The sequence below is a fragment of the Conger conger genome, chromosome 8 (genome assembly GCF_963514075.1).
Source record: "Conger conger chromosome 8, fConCon1.1, whole genome shotgun sequence".
Taxonomy (NCBI): domain Eukaryota; kingdom Metazoa; phylum Chordata; class Actinopteri; order Anguilliformes; family Congridae; genus Conger; species Conger conger.
In genome coordinates, this window is record NC_083767.1 from 48,054,081 (window position 1) to 48,072,574 (window position 18,494).

At 45.2% G+C, this 18,494-nt stretch overlaps 1 protein-coding gene across 1 annotated transcript in view; it reads right to left on the reverse strand.

Moving 5' to 3' along the window:
• The window catches only part of cog5 (component of oligomeric golgi complex 5), a 126,193-nt gene that overhangs the window by 65,264 nt on the left and 42,435 nt on the right, over positions 1-18,494 (reverse strand). The window contains exon 7 of the mRNA XM_061252887.1: positions 16,190-16,320. Within this exon, the coding sequence (XP_061108871.1) occupies positions 16,190-16,320 (131 nt within the window). The remainder of the gene's footprint in view (positions 1-16,189; positions 16,321-18,494) is intronic.

Genomic DNA, 18,494 nt, shown 5'->3' on the forward strand with positions numbered 1-18,494 from the left:
ACGGTTAAACATTTCCTTTATCATTGTAGATGATGAAAAAGTTACCTTTCATTGCCTTGCCTCTATCTGTGATGACTGTGAGTCTCCAGTGCAGTGCACCGCTCGTAAATAAAAGTGCAGCCTTCATAAATAAGTCCTGTTATTGACTGACTTTTTATTTTTCAACAGACCTGCTGATATTTTGTGGCGGTGTGCCACAGACGAGTCTCTGCAGGGAAAATGCTGTAATGTGCAGGCAGCCAGCTAGCATCAAATACTAACATACAGCCATCCAGAGAGTCTAGTGTAGTACCCTGCAGAAAAAACTGCTCAAGCTAGGTTTTGACCAGTTCAGACCAGCTCCATACTGAACACAATTTGACCAGCTCAAGCTACGTTTTGAAATAGCAGGTACCTAGAATTTCAAGCTGGTCATAGCTGGATTTTACACCAGGGTAAAGTTTGCCATCTTGCCAAGGTTTTTCGATGAGAAACAGAAAGATAATTTATTTGATGAGACAAAAAACAATAACATACAAATAGCCATGCCTTCTGCCAAACTAATAATTCTAGATTACTTATCATTTTCGTAGGAAACACATCCAAGATGATTTACATAACTTAAAAATTGGATTCAGAAACCATTTTGCCAGTACAGCTCCTCCCCACATCTAAGATTGAACTTGTAACCTTCTGGTGCAACCCTGGCTCGTTAACTCCACTTTGCTACCATGATTAAATTACTTTCCAGACATTTGAATGAGAAATACAGATGGAAGCATTCGTACAGAAGTAGTAGCGGGCCTAAATGAGTCACTTAACAGAATTGAAATCACATTTTCATATTTACTGCGAAAAATGTAGAAGGCCAAGTTGTTTTCCCTTCACTGCAAAACACTCCCGAGGGGTACAAAAAAGCAATTTACACATCTTGACAAACTGACCCATACACAGAGAACATCAAAACACATCACACAGTGAAAATAATATCCATCTCCTAAAAACACCATGGCTAGCTGCCAAATGCATTCATGTTCTCTCTGGCTTTCACTGCTAAAACGCAAAGGGCACTGGAATACACAGAACTTAATCATCACATTAGGGCAAAAGAAACATTGCGTTTTAAAGGATGGGGATCGTCGTCCCTCAAGGATAAATGTGTGGAAAAGGAGAATAAATACAAACTCCAAAGTGGCACTGTGCCTCCGTACGGCAGATGTTTATTCTCAAACAGAGGTGACTTCAGGAACATACTGTTAGAGCTTATTACTGGTAACCATGGCAGCGGATCACTGTAGGTTCTCTGTTGCTCTTTGGGATGTTGTTTCTGACAAAATGTGAGAACAAACCTATAGCAATATCGAAAGTTTATCATGGCATTTATATTTTACATAGAACATTCAGCTGTACTCTACTTCGATATAGTGACAAAATCCGTCACGATTGGCGGAGGTATCGTTGCAGCTAATTGAGACTTACTGGCATTGAAGACAAAAACAAACAAGATAACCATAACAACGAATGACCAAAATATCAAATGCCAAAGCAATTGAATTAAATTTCTCATCTCATAAAAAGACTTTATTTCACCTTGACCCTCTAAATTATTTGGATTATAAAAGCCCTGTTTATTAGCTTGTGCTAGCATACATTTACAGAGGCGTTAAATTACTCTCCATCTCATTATCGTTAGGCTGCTTCAGCCTGTTGTAGTACTGCGAAACCAGATGGCAAAAGCCCTTTGAGGACAAACCCTCTCGCATTCCCAATGAGTACGCCAGATGCAACAATGACATAAGGAAATAACTTCCCTGGAAAAAGAAACATTGGGGGAGACAGGCAGGCTCAGAAACTACAGCATGGCCATCTTGGAATGGTTACCGAAGTTTGTTGACTGAGTGCACCTGTAACTTCTGAGTGCTGCTTTTATAAGGACCTGGAATGGCGGCCATTTACGTTTCCGCTAGCCTCGCTGACCAGGTTGACACTGATGTGATTAAATCAGTAAATACTGTAAATAAGCCCAAATTCTAGACATATGCTTCGTTAATAAAACAATGGGCATCTTTTCCCGATGAATCATAAGCCCTTGTATGTGGAGGGCATTTAGAGGCAGTGATGCAAACCATTGCAACTAAACACTAATCCTGATTTTCTCTCTCACTCACAAATTACTAAAGCTAAACACGCCCAAATTACTCGACTGCCAATTACTAGATAACCATAGACATCTTGAAAACTGAATTGAAGAAGATTGGACTACATTTCGTAGCTGTCAGACAACTTCTATTTCCTTCCAAAGAACGACTGAAGCCAGATTCAGACCAACCAACAAGGAGCCCATCCTCAATCTCTAGTAACAATTACATGTGTAAACATTATGCATAAAATCACTCTGCTATATAAGCAATCACACTAAAAATGTATCACTTGCTTAGATTGGTTTTGCAAAGTCAGATTGGGTCTGCGGAGTTCAAAATGTAGTCCAAATGAAACGCCAAACCTATAAATATTTACAGTCTGGTAATGTTATGTCTCAATGGAATAAAAAAATAAAAGAACATGTTGTTTGGATGGGACTAGCAAATGGGGACTCTGAATTCAAATTGACAATAAGGTAAAGCAATACCAGAAAGGAAAACGGTCTGTTAAACCATTTATCAAATCATAACGTCATCATCCATTCACATATTGCAAAAATAAGAAAAAATGGTTTGACACATCAGCTTTTATTTATTGACGCACAGGGTGAAAAAGTGAAGACGTATGTGGTGAGGGGGACAGAAAGTCAGTGCACGGCTGTCATCAGCACTGTTATGAAGTCAGTCACAACACGCTATTTGTCTATTGACCAGTTGCGAACTGGATCAATAGAAGGTGGAGTAAGGCAATTAGTCGATGAATCCCGCTGACGAGGGGGAAGATGACCTAAGGGGACAGAGGATTATAATGTGTGCGATTACCACCCACACACTGTGCAAGGAGCATGGCAGCTGGAGTATGTGTAGGACCACAGAACTACAGGTGAGCTACTGCATCTCTCACTGATCTGAACTGCAAGCCTGTGGACTCCTGAAACATTGCCGTAGCAGGAACCAACCCAAGAAAGCCCTGCTCGCCATAATACCCACCGGGTCCCTGGCTGGATAATGACACAGTATCAGAGCAAAGACTAAAAAGACGATTTACCCAAAAAAAAAAAAAGGGCTGACGCAAGGTGCAGGGCCACATAAATATGTTAAGAATAGAAAGAAAAAGAATAATAGAAAGAAAAGACTTGCACACGCAAAAAAACTAATAAAGTTATTTTGTTTTACCATGCAAGTGGTTGAGGTTTCAACCACACAGGTCTTCCTCAGAACCTTTGACCTTACAGATCAAAAAGGAAAGAGAAAGAAAGTGTAATTTGTAGTCAAAACTACAAATGACAAAGAAATCACATGATTCCATTTCCAGATTTCAAATTTAGCTGCACTGTTACTTTACTCTCGCTGTAACTTTTCCAAGGTTCCTACACTCCGCTCGCATTCCATTCACACGCTGGCACTGGGATCCCTCCAATGCGCTGCCTTTCGCACATTCCACCACAAGCCGGACGAGAAGCTCAACATCTCAACCCCACAACGGCTCACCTCCTCTCCCAGACAGACACCGTTCCCAGCGCTACAGAGGGGGAAATGGAGAGGACAAGCCTGGATCATACACAATCCCTCCAGACACCGATTAACACAACTGCAGTGGCACTAATGGGCGGCGGGTGGGGTGGGGGCAGGGCACGGCCATTAAAGCCCCCCCCCCCCAGGAGCTCAGAGTTCAGGCCGGCTGATGGGGGTCTGCTGCTTCCCTGGCTCTGAGTAAGCCAAAGAGCCGCTCAGCAGAAATAATGGGAAACATACCGGAAGCCATTTGTCTTCCCCGCAACCTTGGGGCGTAGAGGGACGCAGAGCCTTTTCCTTTGATGTAAAGGTTACTCTAACACACAAGCCTCCTGAAAGTGGGCAAATCAAGAAGCTCCAGAAGAAAAAAAAGAAAAGAAAAAAAGTAAAAGAGGATAAAATCACATGAAGTGACCTTTAAAATGACTGGTGAGGCAGAAGTCTACAACAGAGCACCTTTCAAGGTAATGGGGAGGGGAGGTAAAGAAAAATGGCAACAAGTTCAAGGAAATTGGAGAACCGCTCCACCACTCGGATGTCATTTTCAATGGACCTAAAGCGACTCCCAAAGCCAGGCCAATCTAACCCCTGGCTTCAGACGAACCAGTGGAGGTTCCAGGCAGCACTTTGTATGCCTGAACAGTAACAAGCAGGAGCGGGTTTCGTGTCAAATGCAATCCATTTGCTGAAGTCTCGAGTCGTATGAAGTGTGCAGAAAAAAAATCTCGCAAGCCAAAAACTCCCCGACGTGGGGGTGGAAAGTGACAGCAAGACTGGAGAGAGGAGTTCAGCTGCGGAACGTCTGGCACTGTGGGAACCACTGGAAGGGCCTGACATGAGGAGTTTCCTCTTGAAGGTAGGACAGCTCTACAAGAAAGGCGAAGCATTTGCGTTGACTGTTCCACACACAAGACTACCACAGTGCGCAAAGAACAAAACTGAGAACATGTTTGAAGTGTGCGTGTGTGTGTGTGTGTGTGTGTGTGGGGGGGGGTGTTGCACATGTCTCCGCAGTGATGAAGACGTACAATCTCCAGACGGAACATCTGCGCTCGTGTTCAGCACCGCTCCCCAGCACCAGAGCAGAGGGAGAGGAGGAGGGAAAAGGAGAACATTTCTTCTGCGAGAAATCGGGGGGAAAAAACCTGCCTCAGCTGTTGCCGCAGGCCGGATTTATTTTTCCATTTCCAGGTGGCTTCTGTAAGGGCTCTCACTGACCATACTGCTCGACTGAATACCAATAGAGCTCCAATATTTCAGGCGGCCAGGACATCATCAGGAAATCCGGCGGGATTCGCACGGCGACATCGATGCGAGGGTACAACTGTGTGCGACTGAAAACGGATTTCAAAAGAAGTTTCCGTTCCATTCTGCAGCCAAGAGATTCAAAAGGTTTTCTTCTTCTTCTTTTTTTAAGACACGGGGCATTTTCAGGTGAAGCAGATTAAAGAATATCTTTCACAAGATGCCACCCCGGTAATTTCAAGCCCTCCCCACAGCGGATGACATTTATTGGTTTGTTGCGGTCCCACAGAAAAGTGTCTGACCCAACACAGCCTCCTGATTGCAAAAGCCTCCACCAAAGACGTGTGCCGTCGTTAATACTGTGTAATCCCTGATGCAGGTGCCAAGCTCATTGGTTGTAGGTGCTAGCAAAAATCCAATTTCACCTGGAGCTCTGCTCAAGCATAAATATGCTGATTCCTGCTGCATCTGGCAGGCTGCACAATTAAATCCATGTTTATGCACGATTTTGTAGCAACATTAAATTAGCTTTTTTCCTATTTGTTAGGCATTAGCTTGCAAAACCTGCTGGTTCATTTTAAACTGAACAAGGGGAAAAAGAGCTTCGGATGACAATCGCCTCTCACTTTCTCCTGCCCTCCCCCCCTCTCCATATCTCACTCCACTCCCTCTCTCTATATCTCACTCCACTCTCTCCCACCATATCTCACTCCACTCCCTCCCTCCTCATGCCTCTCTGGTGACACAGGCATACACATGTACACACGTATAGACGTACACACGTACACACATACACACATACACACATACACACATACACACATACACGTTAAAGTGATGATGGCAGTCCAGGCTATAAGGACAGAGACCCATCTGTTCTTGTGCCATTTCCTAACGAGAATACAGAGCCCACCCACCCCCGACTCCATTTGGCCTGCCCCAGTTTCTCCAGCACCTATTGATTTCACAGTCAAAAGGAGGCAACCGGAGCCCCAGTGGCAGAGCGTGCGTGCACACTGGAGACGCACCATATTGCCGTAGCAGCAGCAGCAGGCTTCTCTGGGTCCCTGTCTGCCTGCTGTGTGCCGGCGGGTCCTGGGTTCAGTCCAGGTGCAGGGCTGCCTGTTCCCCAGGGGCCCGGGGCCGAGGGCTCCCTGCGATTAACCGTGTCTGACAGGAGCGCGCCGCGCGCTAGGCTAATTAAGCAGAGAAACGCTGGGTCGATTCCTAACGGGAGCTCAAAGCCAGCCCAACAAACCCACAGCGGTGAGAGCGAGAGGTGCTTCTCGGCACTGTGGAAGGCGCGCCGTGGAGTCTTGCCTCTTTCGGGAAAATTGCGACCGTGGCTATAAATAGGTCCTCCGCACAGTCAGGAGACAATTATCTATGAATAATAATCACTCTGGAAGAGACAGGTCACAACTTAGACCGCGGCATTCATCATCCGTCTCATTGAAGTCGGCGCGGCGTCGCGGCGCGGCGGAGGTGGCGAATACAGGAATGGGAGGCGCAGTTTCAGCAGGTCTCAGTCTGAAACGCAGAGGCAAATTATCGTTCAACCACGCTTAACTAAACCCCGTCATTATGTTCACACTCATCCTCACTCACCTAAACCGCATCTTCCTTATCAGATTAATTTCCATTCCCAACTGCCGCTCGTCTTGCCCCACGGCCACCGATATATACCTCACTGGCCATCGCCCTGATGAGCCAACCCTCGCCACCCCGAACATGCGCTAGCCCTGACCTGAAAACAGTAGTCCCCCATTATCGCCAGTGGTGACTCACTTGATTAAAGGGGGGAAAACTAATGCTTTCCTGCCTTGCTTATGCAAGAGTGCTGTTACTCATCTGTGAACAGGCTGTGTTCGGAGCCAGAGGACTGTGTGTGACTCAGATTAGCATCGGACACGTGCCTTGGCTTCCTCCTCCACTCCGACGGGCTTCTCGTTTCTGGGAACAGGAGCACTCTAGCAAAGCAAGGTCATTACAACACTGACACTTTCTAGGCAAGGTGGCAACCACCTGGACACTATAAAACGGACTCCATTTTAGACACGCATTTAAAAAGAAAGATGAAAACTGGCCTTTTTTTTGAATATCGATTTTGACCTACTTCATTTCAAGAAGGATAATGTATTAAATGACCTCATTCTGAATTACACAACGAAAAGTGTATTAATATATGAGAGCAGTCTGCATGCTATTTGAGGAACTAGCTGTGGTTATATGATCCTCACACACATTCTTCCATTACACACCCAATGACAAGGGTTTAATATCTATGAATTAATGTTCACTACATGGTCCCTATCATAAAGACTGTAATTATGTTTTTGAGGGGGCTCTCCAGCTGAATAGGCTTCCGCTATCTAGTGTCTAATGTACAGTAACGATGAAATACAGATCCTTGTTCAATGGAGACAACATAATGGACACTGATTGATGATGTTGATTTATCCATAAGAGAGCAGAGTTGATTGTGCTTTAACAGCGTGGGGGAGCTAAATAAAGACATGCTGTTGATTTATAGATGTCACTAGGGCACCAGGGCTTAACCTGCATTCTTACCATGCCCCAGACGCATGTTGATGATGTCAAATGCTGAGCTGACCAGTCCAGTCTTTTCATTGCATGACAACAGAAATGAGAGCGTCTATGGTACCTACAGCAGTGCAGATTCCTGGGCAATATTTCAGAGCGGACAAAGGTTGTTACGCAGTGAAAAATGCAGCGCCACGCTCTGAAAGCAAAATATGGAGCTGTAACTTACTATTATGTCATGCCCAACAAAATGAGAGGAGCGGGCAGACAGAAGCAGTGTTCCTCGGAATGCCACGCACGAGGAAGGGTAATATCGAACATCACTCATGCGAGGGAACATAAATGTGGGAGAGTGCCAAGCAATGCCTAATCCAAGGCATCCTACACAGCCTCACGCTGTAAACATTACAGTTACTATGCAGGATATTTACTGAAGCATCTTATTTACTGAAGCAATTCCGGTTAGGTATCCTACTCAACACCACACATCAACAGTGGACTGCCTACATGCAGGCCTGTATGTCTAAGAAGAGTCAGTAGGCCTATTAAAAGATTACATGTTATTCAGCTGATGCTTTTATCCGGAGCGACTTACAGTTGATTAGACTAAGCAGTAGACAATCCCCCTGGAGCAATAGAGGGTTAAGGGCCTAACGGCTGTGCGGATGTTATTGTGGCTACACCGGGGATCGAACCACCGATCTTGCGGGTCCCAGTCATGCACCTTAACCACTACACTACAGGCTGCCCTGTAAGGGAAGTAAATGTTACAAGTCACCCTGAGTTAACCGGATGAGACCTGGAACAATTAACCAACCAACCAAGAGAGGGGAGAATCACAAGCTCAGGCTCCAATGTCTTTCACGAGACCTTCCTCCATTAACCCCACACCAAGGCTTAATTAACGTTGTGTGACAGTGACTGTAGAAGGGTTGACCCCTGCATGCCTTCCACACTGGTGCACCATGGGAAAAATACTCAGTTTAGAGCCAATGCAACTGGATTAATGGATCAACTGCAAAGATTATGCAATCAGATGATTGGGTGTAAGGATATAAAATCCTGTTCGACCAAATGGATGCTTAAGGAACCAGTATGGCATTTAATGCATTCAAACGTTCCACTCTTATTTTGCGACTTAAATTACTGTAAATCAACAATCATTGGGAAGAAAAGCCATTCTAAGAGCTCCGCTGCATTTTGTAACAGTTATTAGAACACAGTATTTAGCACTATAAGAGCACAACTGAATTTCTGAACTTGTTGGAGAAAGGGCTTGTGGAATAATGCAACATTATTAGTGTCGTTAGGCCAAATTAGGCCAAATTATTTCTTGTACAGTTATGTATACTGTTATTCTTTCAAATCTTACAGGATTGCTAAGATAACAACATTCATTTCAATGAGCTCATTGTATTCACTAAAGATTTTAAGAAAAAAATGAATCACATAATATTCACCAATTAGGGGAAGACTGGGGAATAAACATGACCCTCTACCCCCTCCATAGCACATGAAGATGTTCACAAATTATCCTAATGCAAAATGTTTAGCTGTCATCCCCCACAAGTGTTGTCAGGAGAGTACTACTGCTTTGCGGTTTAGAACAACATCCATCTGAAAGCACGGCACTTCACAGGCAGTCAGCAGTACAGATCTCAGTCATTCATTCGGAGCCGACACAGACGTAGTTAAATCAAACAGTGCTACGCGCAAGCGGCGGTGAGATTCGAAGCGCGTCACGCGATCGTACGTATTGTGAGATCCATAGGCCGACTCACGGAGCACGCGACACGCGTGCCGTCATGTGGAAGACATAGAGTCTCCGGCGGGAACATTATTCTGTGATGCGAGGCGGTGTCTCGTGCTGCGGGACCTCTCCCGGCTCCGATACGCGGGTCCCGGCACGGATTCGGCCGCTCCGTCCTCGTTAGCTCTCCTCCGCCGGGGGAATGTCACAGGCTGCCGCCGAGCCGTGGTAACCCCCCGTCCTTCACGGTGAGAAACGTCCGCGTGCACACATGCTAAACTGAAACCGTTTGAATAATATGTGGAGATTTTGCAGGGTTGCTTTTGCACCCCCCACCCCCCCACCCTCTGAACCACGACTCAGCTCTCCTGAGCTCACCGTGTTTCTGGGTCAGGATGACGGAGCTGAGCCTTAAGCACTCACTCGCTAGTCTCTATCAGCGCCGTGAGAAAGAGATACTTACACGCGGGATTAAAACACATTAAGATCGCCTGTACTACACAACACAAGCTTTATGGTACCAACAACATTTAGACCCACAGTGGTCTCGGTCAGGTACAGATATCCCATAAAACAAAAGAGTGTGCTATATATAGTCACAAGAGGAAAAGGAGCCTGCTCAAACTGGCAAGGCAAACAGGGTGAATATGAATGGTGACAGTAAATGGACAATACAATAGCGTAGTAACAGACATATACCGACACTGTAAGAATGTGTCAATCCTTATCCTGTTTAGGCTATATACCCTATAAAAAACAATAAACATTTATCGGAAAGTATATGTCATGTCACGATTAGAAGGCATAAATGTGAAAGCAATTCATATAACCATATTAGCATTGTCATATCATTGTTTCAGTGTTAAATAGAAGTAACAAGAGAATGAGCTACATGATGTAATCAATCAGAGCACAGGAGGACTTCTGTCAAGTTATTCATTCAGAAATCAGCTGTGTGTGAGGTGAGCCTATAATATCTCTACAAATATCAAACATTCAAGTGTAAAAGTCCATGATATCTAAGAGCCCAGAATGTGGCTCAGAGCCTAGCCTGGCTCCATATTAACATCCATGCCTTCTCTGAATAGGGTCATTACAGCGCAAGAGAAAATGCAATGGTGACCACTGTGTATCCAAGTATAATCCTGTAAAGCCCCACACATACCACACAGGATTGGATGAGGAAAGGGTCCTTCAGCACAGCCGTTTCTTGCCGTCTTGCCCGCCACGCCCGCTTCAACGTCCTCTGCGGCTGACAAGGCAAGGGCGTCGCCATGGTAATAAGACCCCAGTATCCCCCTAACCCCCAAGAAGTCTGATTTCCCAGAGGCCCCCCAGCAACGCACCGGCGATATCGCCCTGAACCTTCCCGCTAACCGGCCCACTTTAGTGCCTGATATAAATGTATGAGACTGGAATGAATTAAAAAGATGAAAGAAGATGGAGAAATTAAAAATTTAGATGACTCATCTCTCACACACTCCAAGCATTAGGCTTTGTGCTGCCATTCCCGCAGACAGGAAGGGGGAGCGGCCTCGGTCAATCAGCGACACCCGTTTCCTGAGAAATTCTGAGAAGACGCACAAACAACGCGACCGCACAATAACTTCCTAACATGTTGAAGAGGTCATCGCACTGGGAAAGTTACTTCAGCCGGAACGCAATAAGGCAGGTTGAGTCTGGGAACCACCAAGCAATTGCAATGGGAACGGATTTTATTTATTCTTAAAATTTGAAGAATACTCCTTATACAAATATGTTCCATATTCACATATAGACCACATATAGTTTATGCGATATTATGCTCCTTGTGATTTAACACATATTTTACTGTATGGTACTAGATTTCTGATATAGACTGCGTATGACATCCAGTTTTAGACCTGCTTGTTCACTGCTGCCGGGAGGATATGTTGGTGTACAGCCAGGGCACCATACCCCTCTGCCAGATGGTCAGTTTAGAAGGTGTTGAGATGAAAAAGACTGTACTCTTTGGAAGGGCAGAGGTGCTAGTGTACTGAAACAAGACATTACATTTTGATCACAGTAAAAATAACTATTCCACACACTTGGAAATGCATTCAAAAAAACAAGGTTCGTTTAAGAAGCAAACTAGTGAATATCATATAAAATCAATTCCTCCACATTAATAGCAATAGCAGTGTCATATTTATTGATGTAATTGACATTCAGTTATAAACCATATAGCCAGCAACTGAACCAAAATGTACCCTTCTCATATAAAACGCTGAAGTGAACTAGGGGTGGGCTTGTTTGGTGCTCGTTATAGCGAAGTCCTGGCAGTAGGGGGCACTATTCTATAGATGGCACCGTCGTTCAGATGAGATAAACCCCCCCACCAAAGCAATGATAGCTGCAGAACAATAAAAATAAAATGCGCCATAATACTGTACTAATAAACGGTTGCCATGAAGCAAGTCATTCAATTTGAGCCGCATACAACCCTCAAGTAAACAAACTCCCAAATAAATGTTTGCCTGCCATGGCATGAGGGGCTGAGACAGATGGAATTTAGTAAACTGTTCAGGGGCAATTACTACGGACTGCCCTTAGAACAGAGCATGCACAACACGGACGGCCAACTAAACAGAATGTTGAAAATCAGTCTCCCAAACAGCTCCACCCTCTTACAAATAAATTCCGCGTTTGACGTCATTCCCCCGGCCGTCTCCATTCCTGAGTCCAAAAAGCTGTCATGTTTCTGCACAAGAATGTAAAGAGGTTTGGCAAAAATAAATAAGTAAAAAATGGTGGATATACTGCAGGCAAAATCCACAGCATGCCCAGAAGGGGTGGGCGCGGCCCTCTTCTTTATTTACTAGATCGCTTGCACAGTTATTCGCGGCGAGGAAGCGCAGGCAGCCGCGTCTCAGTCGGTTTGTGTCATGGACGTTTCTTTTCCCGTCGTGCTTTAAACGCGGGTCTCAATATTCAGCTGAGAGGCGCTAAATAAATCAGTCGGCTGAGCTGCGCCAGTGCGGGGACTGCTCGCTTGCAGAGAGAGGCGTAGCAGCAGAGTCCAGGGGTAGCTCCATTACGGAGAGAGCGGCCCAGGGCATACCCAAACCGGCAGTCAAAACGCGCGCTCACCGCCTTCCATCTCCCTTCAATCCCGCAAAAGTGCGAGGAAATCGATCATGAATATTACATGATCGCACTCGCATATGAAAGCACAACAACACCAACTGCGAAGACAATAACAACAGCGCCAACAACTTGGGGCTTTGATCTTCTTTCTTGTAGTGTGGAAATGTCTCCTCCGAAAAAAATAATTGCCTGCTTCATAAAGCGCATTTGCATAAGCAATATTTGCGCGCCTCAGAACGGCAAACAAAGCTGCAGCGCTGGAAACGTAGTTAATAATCAGGCTGGACAGACCGGTCCATAAATACGGCCCAAAGGCACGGGCTCCCTTACTTCATGGCCAGTCATTTAAGACACAATACTGAATTATTAAATGTGAACCATCGATTTTTCTACAAAAAAAGCAGGCTCCTTTTAAAAAAGGAGGCAAGCTCGCTGGCCTACAAGACAAAATAAGCTGGAGGGCATGTTCGGCGTCACAGCATCAACACTTCCAAATAAAAAGCACACAAGGATAGGCTTGCATTTATCAGGGGCTGGTGATTGAAGCCAAGGATATACGTCTATATATAAACTGAAACAAGTATTGACTTGGCTTTTTGTCCGGCTGCGATCCATCGTGTGGGTCGTAGTAATGCATCTCAGAATGCTTCCTGCCCGTTTGTCTGATCCCTAGATAATTGGGAATGGGAGTTATTGGTCTTCCGTTGCAGCAGTGCACTTTGGGTAAAAAAAAGAAAAGGAAAAAGGTATGGCACATAGTTGCCTTATACTCTGACGGTGTGTGTGTGTGTGTGTGTGTGTGTGTGCCCATGTCATGCATGTGTGGCCAAGTTACAGTTACTTGGTGGAATCTCTTTACTACATCTGATTTTTTTTCTCAAGTTGAGTTAATAATGTGTGGAGACAGCAGCCCATGTTGCAGCACCGGAATACTGTTGCTAAGCAATCACATTACATCTCTACGCACTTTTATTTGAAAACTAAAATGTTATGATACTAATGCCATTAATGCCAGTCTGCATTACTTCAAGAGTGTGAACTCCATTGTCGCTCCGTCAACAGTGATTGGAGCAATAAGCTGCCATTACTTTTTCATTGACATGCTGTCAGAATGTGTTACTGATGTCTGTTGATAAGTTGTTGACCATTTTGACCAGCAGACGAAAAATATTTCAGGCACGATGTGAATGTGAGGAGTGCAATCACTGAAAACTGTTGGACTGCCTCTCTTTACTTCACCAGTGGAACATTCTAGCAAGGCACCCACACAAACCAGATTTATATTTAAATAAGGTTTCAATGATAATTTGAAATGAAAGTCAAGGTCTATTTTTATTTTTGCAGGAGACTAATTCCTGTAAAATAAAGCAGTTGAAGCTGGGGTTCTGAGTCACATCACTTTCAAATTATTTGTTGTGGTATGGACATGTTTGCAGATCTCTTTTGCGGTAATAGCAGGTGGTAGCGGTAGCATACTTAATACAAATGCCTAAAAGCTAACCAGTTTGGCAGCACATGGACACTGCTAAAGCTGGTACTAAACAGGGGCACAGTGAGGAATTCTCGGCCCCCATCTTGCTGGAATTTCTGTGAGCCCTCTCCAGCTGTGCCCCCTGCTCCCCAAAGCTGAGGACCCCCAGAATCATCACCGTGTTTCACCCCACCAGTGACTGCTGTGGTAGTAAACATCATCAAGCTTGTCCGCTATCAGGATGGAAGCATTTCACTACATTAAATAAGCGTATTATGAAAAAGGTCAGCCACAACATCAAAGTTGCCAAACAGCAAGATAAGCAGTACACTTCACAGAAAAGCAATGGATTTTTCCCGACAATTTTCATGACTTCGCAATGACATTAGGATCATATTTCAGACCATTTTCAAAGGTTTTCCAGGACAGACATATTGTCGGTGATATCCTGAGGACAGTGGAAGGCCTGAATGGGTCTCCAGGGTGCTTATACCTCTGTAAGAGAAAGCACCTTACACCAAGGACAGGTATAACTGTAAGTCTTCAAACACGGTTACCACGGATATAAAAGTAGAAAAAAAACAGCCAAATTAAATACAGGCCAGCAAATCGACTTGTGGACAGCTTGACACAAAAAGTGACAAAAAAAAAAAAACTTTAGCAAGAAAAAACATATATCAAGATGTTGGTAAGAAAATATACAAATATACACACATAATACAGATACTAAAAGTGCTAAAGTGTGAATATCATAGACTGATAAACGCACAGGGGAAAAGGCCTACACCAGAGAGCTTACTGACTGAACCAGATCCACATCATCACCATAAATAGCGCATCTACAACAGGGCTGCGTTTGTTATGGGGCTGACAGCTCAATCAGGGATATCCCGCACTCGCTGTTCCTCCCATTAGAAATGCTATACAGGGGGATTAAGATGTCAACAGCACGCACCAGGCTCTAATTATTACTTCCATTAAAGCGGTATAAGGCCGAAGGGTCAAGTGGGTCAAGGCAGGTGGATGGGGTATGAATCTCACTGCCTGAGTGCCTCGCTTATCCAGGCTGCCACATCAAAGGTACCCTTCATAAAGGCCCGTCCTTATATCAACGCAATGCTGTCACACCGCCTCCCATTTGAGTTGCTACTGCACAGGGGGGAGGGGACAGAGTAGATGTTTCAGCTACTCTGGTCCTGGAGAGCCGCTGGGTATGCTGGATTTTTGTTTTCACCTTAAAATCAGTCACACTTTCAGACCAAGATTCAGAACCGATTCAGAATGTGCTTTCATTGATCGATTAAGCGATGAGTTCCAACGAAATCCAGCGCACCCTGCGGCTCTCCGGGAGCAGGATTTCTGACCCTGATCAGATCCTGTTCCTGCAGATCTACCATCCTGGAGGTTTTCATCTAATCGTAACACAACATGAGTAAGATTAGAAGAATCAGATGTGCAAGATTGAGGTTGGAATGAACCTGCAGGATGATAAGACCTCAGCCAGCCCATCCTCTATCTGAGAGATCGGATCTCTGGCTCCCACATCTCCTGTGCCACTCTGCCCCGGCCTGACGTGGCACCCCACCAAACCCTGACCGATGTGATGACCACAGGAAGTGGCACATCCGCCATCTGGCCGCCATGTCCCTCCACCCAGCAGTGTTCCCCTATGGAGGACTCCCGCGCTGAGACACGCTGATCTGGGGCAGCTGTGCTCTCTCCCCTTATCTCTCCATTCAATTAAACTCAGTATCAGCAGTGCTGCACTCACAGGATAACCAGAGCCGTGCTGCCGATGTAGGGCACGGCGTACACAACACGCACAAGCCAGCGCTCCAATAATTAAACAGTGTTGCAGTATTAAAACTCCTCTCCGTATCTCAGAGCCCCAGTACTTCAGCAAGCTCAGGCTGGAGTTTGAGATTCTCAGTGCCGGAACGATGAATACACTCAGCACGCCTTTTCTCTAACGTTTACAAAACTTCCATTCAGCTACGAACTGAGAGACCGGCGTTCTCACCTCTGATGCTCAAACACAACGGCAGACTGCTGTTCACTGGAGTAAGAATATTCATTCTTATACAGGATAAAAAGCTGAAAACACTTGCGGTTGAATTCTTTACACTTCAAACTGCTATTTTTCTGCACAATTGACAAAGGCAGCGGTGTGTGAGTCTTAAACTACCTACTGTGTGTGCGTGTGTGTGTGTTGTGGGTATGTATACGTGTGTGTGTGTGTATGTGTGCAGTGCTCTTGCCAGTATGTATCCAGGTGTGTGTGTGTGTATGTATGCGTGTGTGCATGTGTGTGTGTGTGTGCAGTGCTCTTGCCTGTATGTATCCAGGTGTGTGTGTGTATAAGTATGTATGCGTTAGTGTGTGTGTAAGTGTGTGTATGCGTGTGTGTGTGTATGTGTGTGTATGCAGTGCTCTTGCCTGTATCTCCATGCCCTGCTCCAGCAGACGTTTGGCCTGGTTCTCCACCTCCAAACGGGCGCGGCTGATGAACAGGAGGTCGTTCTCGATCACTTCGATCCCGGAGAGATCCACACCCTGCGACAGGTAATCTGCAACCAAAAAACACACGCGTTGAACAGGGTCCTACACCCTCCAGACATCCATCCTCGCATTTCCAAATGAGTCTACAATCTGTCCAATTCCAATCTGTCAAAAGACGTTAAGAGCAATGCATCATATTTATGACGCAGACACTGAAAAAGAGCAATCTCTCAACATCACATCGATGAGGGTCATGAGAGTGGTTTGACAGCGATGAGGGCGCACCTTCCCACCCGAGCTGGCTGACATGCGATTTATCAGCACCTCTCCACAATCTGATATCCACGCTGAACACTGTCAATTTCCTGCATGTCAACCCTTTAGTCATTTTCCTCCTCCATTCATTGCGCCTCCATTTCCCTATGAAATGTTTTTTTCTATTTTAGTTGAGGCGAAAGCCAATCTCTGCAGACCATCTCGGCAGGCAGGAGAAATTACAGTCGATTCGTCATGTGGAACAAAATCCAATCTATTAGCGCAATAATATGGTGTTTCTCTGTTGGACCGACTCTCTCTGTCTCTCTGCAAATGGCACTAAAGCACTGCTGCGTCTGGGTCCCAGTGTTTTTACTGCTTATTATACTCCCCTTTCAAAGGTGAAAATAACATTGTGTACAACTGCACACACGCAGGAACGTGCACGTACGCAAGCATACACACACACACACACACACACACACACGTACACACATATACACATACACACGTGCATGTGCACATATGCGTGCACACGCACACACATATGCACACTCATATGTGCACATAAATGTACACATATGTGTTTGCATACACACAGAAACACATATGCCTGCACACACACACATAAATGTACACGTGTGCACACACACATGCACGCAGTCAGTATTGGGGCAAGGACAATTTACAAGCGTAAAACTGAAATCAAAATTTGATGGGACACCATGGCCAAAAGATAGGCCACCAAGGGCAAAATGCAACAGTAATGAACGGTAATCACCTTGTATGAAGACCAAGCAGTCAACAGAAACATAATAAAATTGAGAGAAGTCAGTATATAATTGGAAAACAGTCAGTGGAGTTCATCATAGCCTTTGTTCTTGAAACAGAAATGCTACATGGGAAAGATGCCAAGAAGTGGCAGGATTATTACATTCAAACTCATTTTCCTCTCACACAAGACTGCGTTTCATTCACACAGCAATAATACAACTTAATCATTTATATTCGTTCTCGTACAACTCGGACAGTAAATAAGAAGGTTATGGTTCGTGTTAAAGGAAAAAAAAAAGCTAAATACATTGCAAAACTGATCTCAGTGGAAACAAGGCAGCCGGCTCCTTTCATAACTCAGAAACAAACAGGAGGACAAATCTCATTTTTAAATGTTGGACGAATTGAAAACAAGTGTTGCACAAACCAGTTGGCATTTTTCGGTTCAATGAATGGGCATCAGGGGAGCTGCTGAAGACACCCCTCATTTAATTAGCAGCTAATTTATCAATTTAATTAGCAAGATGCTTTGTTCTTGTGATGTGTGACTGTGACTTCTAGCGTGGACAGTCACATTTACTCACCAGTTTACCAAAATGCGAAAGGCATACAAAACAGCCCGCCCACAGCTCCCGACACATCAATAAACCCTCTCTCCACAATCTAATTCATATTACTGCCAAAAGCCTGCGAAGGTATCCCAATGCTCAGAGCATCAATCAAAATGAGACTAAATGATACGCGATTCAGCCTGGCCCCAGGAGCGTGATTTCAGATGGCAGCGGGAGAAGAACTGGCGTCCAGCTGACCGTTTGGACTGTGATACACTGCAGAGTCGGCAGCGTTATGGCCGCAGCCCTGCTAATAGGAAGCAATCAGCAAATATTCCGTGTATGAGCCGGCCTCGGCCAACCAAGTGGGCTTGGCCTCCTGGAGCTCCTCCAAGCTCGACGGGAGCGGAGCCCATCGTTCTCGCGCGGGGAGCCAAGGAGCTGGAGTAGAGGGGCTGATTCGAGGCTGCCGAGAGTGCATTTGGGAACGAGGTTCCACGGGGGTGTGACAGAGAGAATTCTGGGACGACTTTAGACTTAGGGGTAGAAAAAAAAAACGGGATTACTCCCTCACCCGAGCGGTGTTCAGACAGAGGGATGCGGGAAGTGACTGCGTCATGTTATCTGGGTGATTTATGTAGCGGACAGTTAAATGTTTAAAG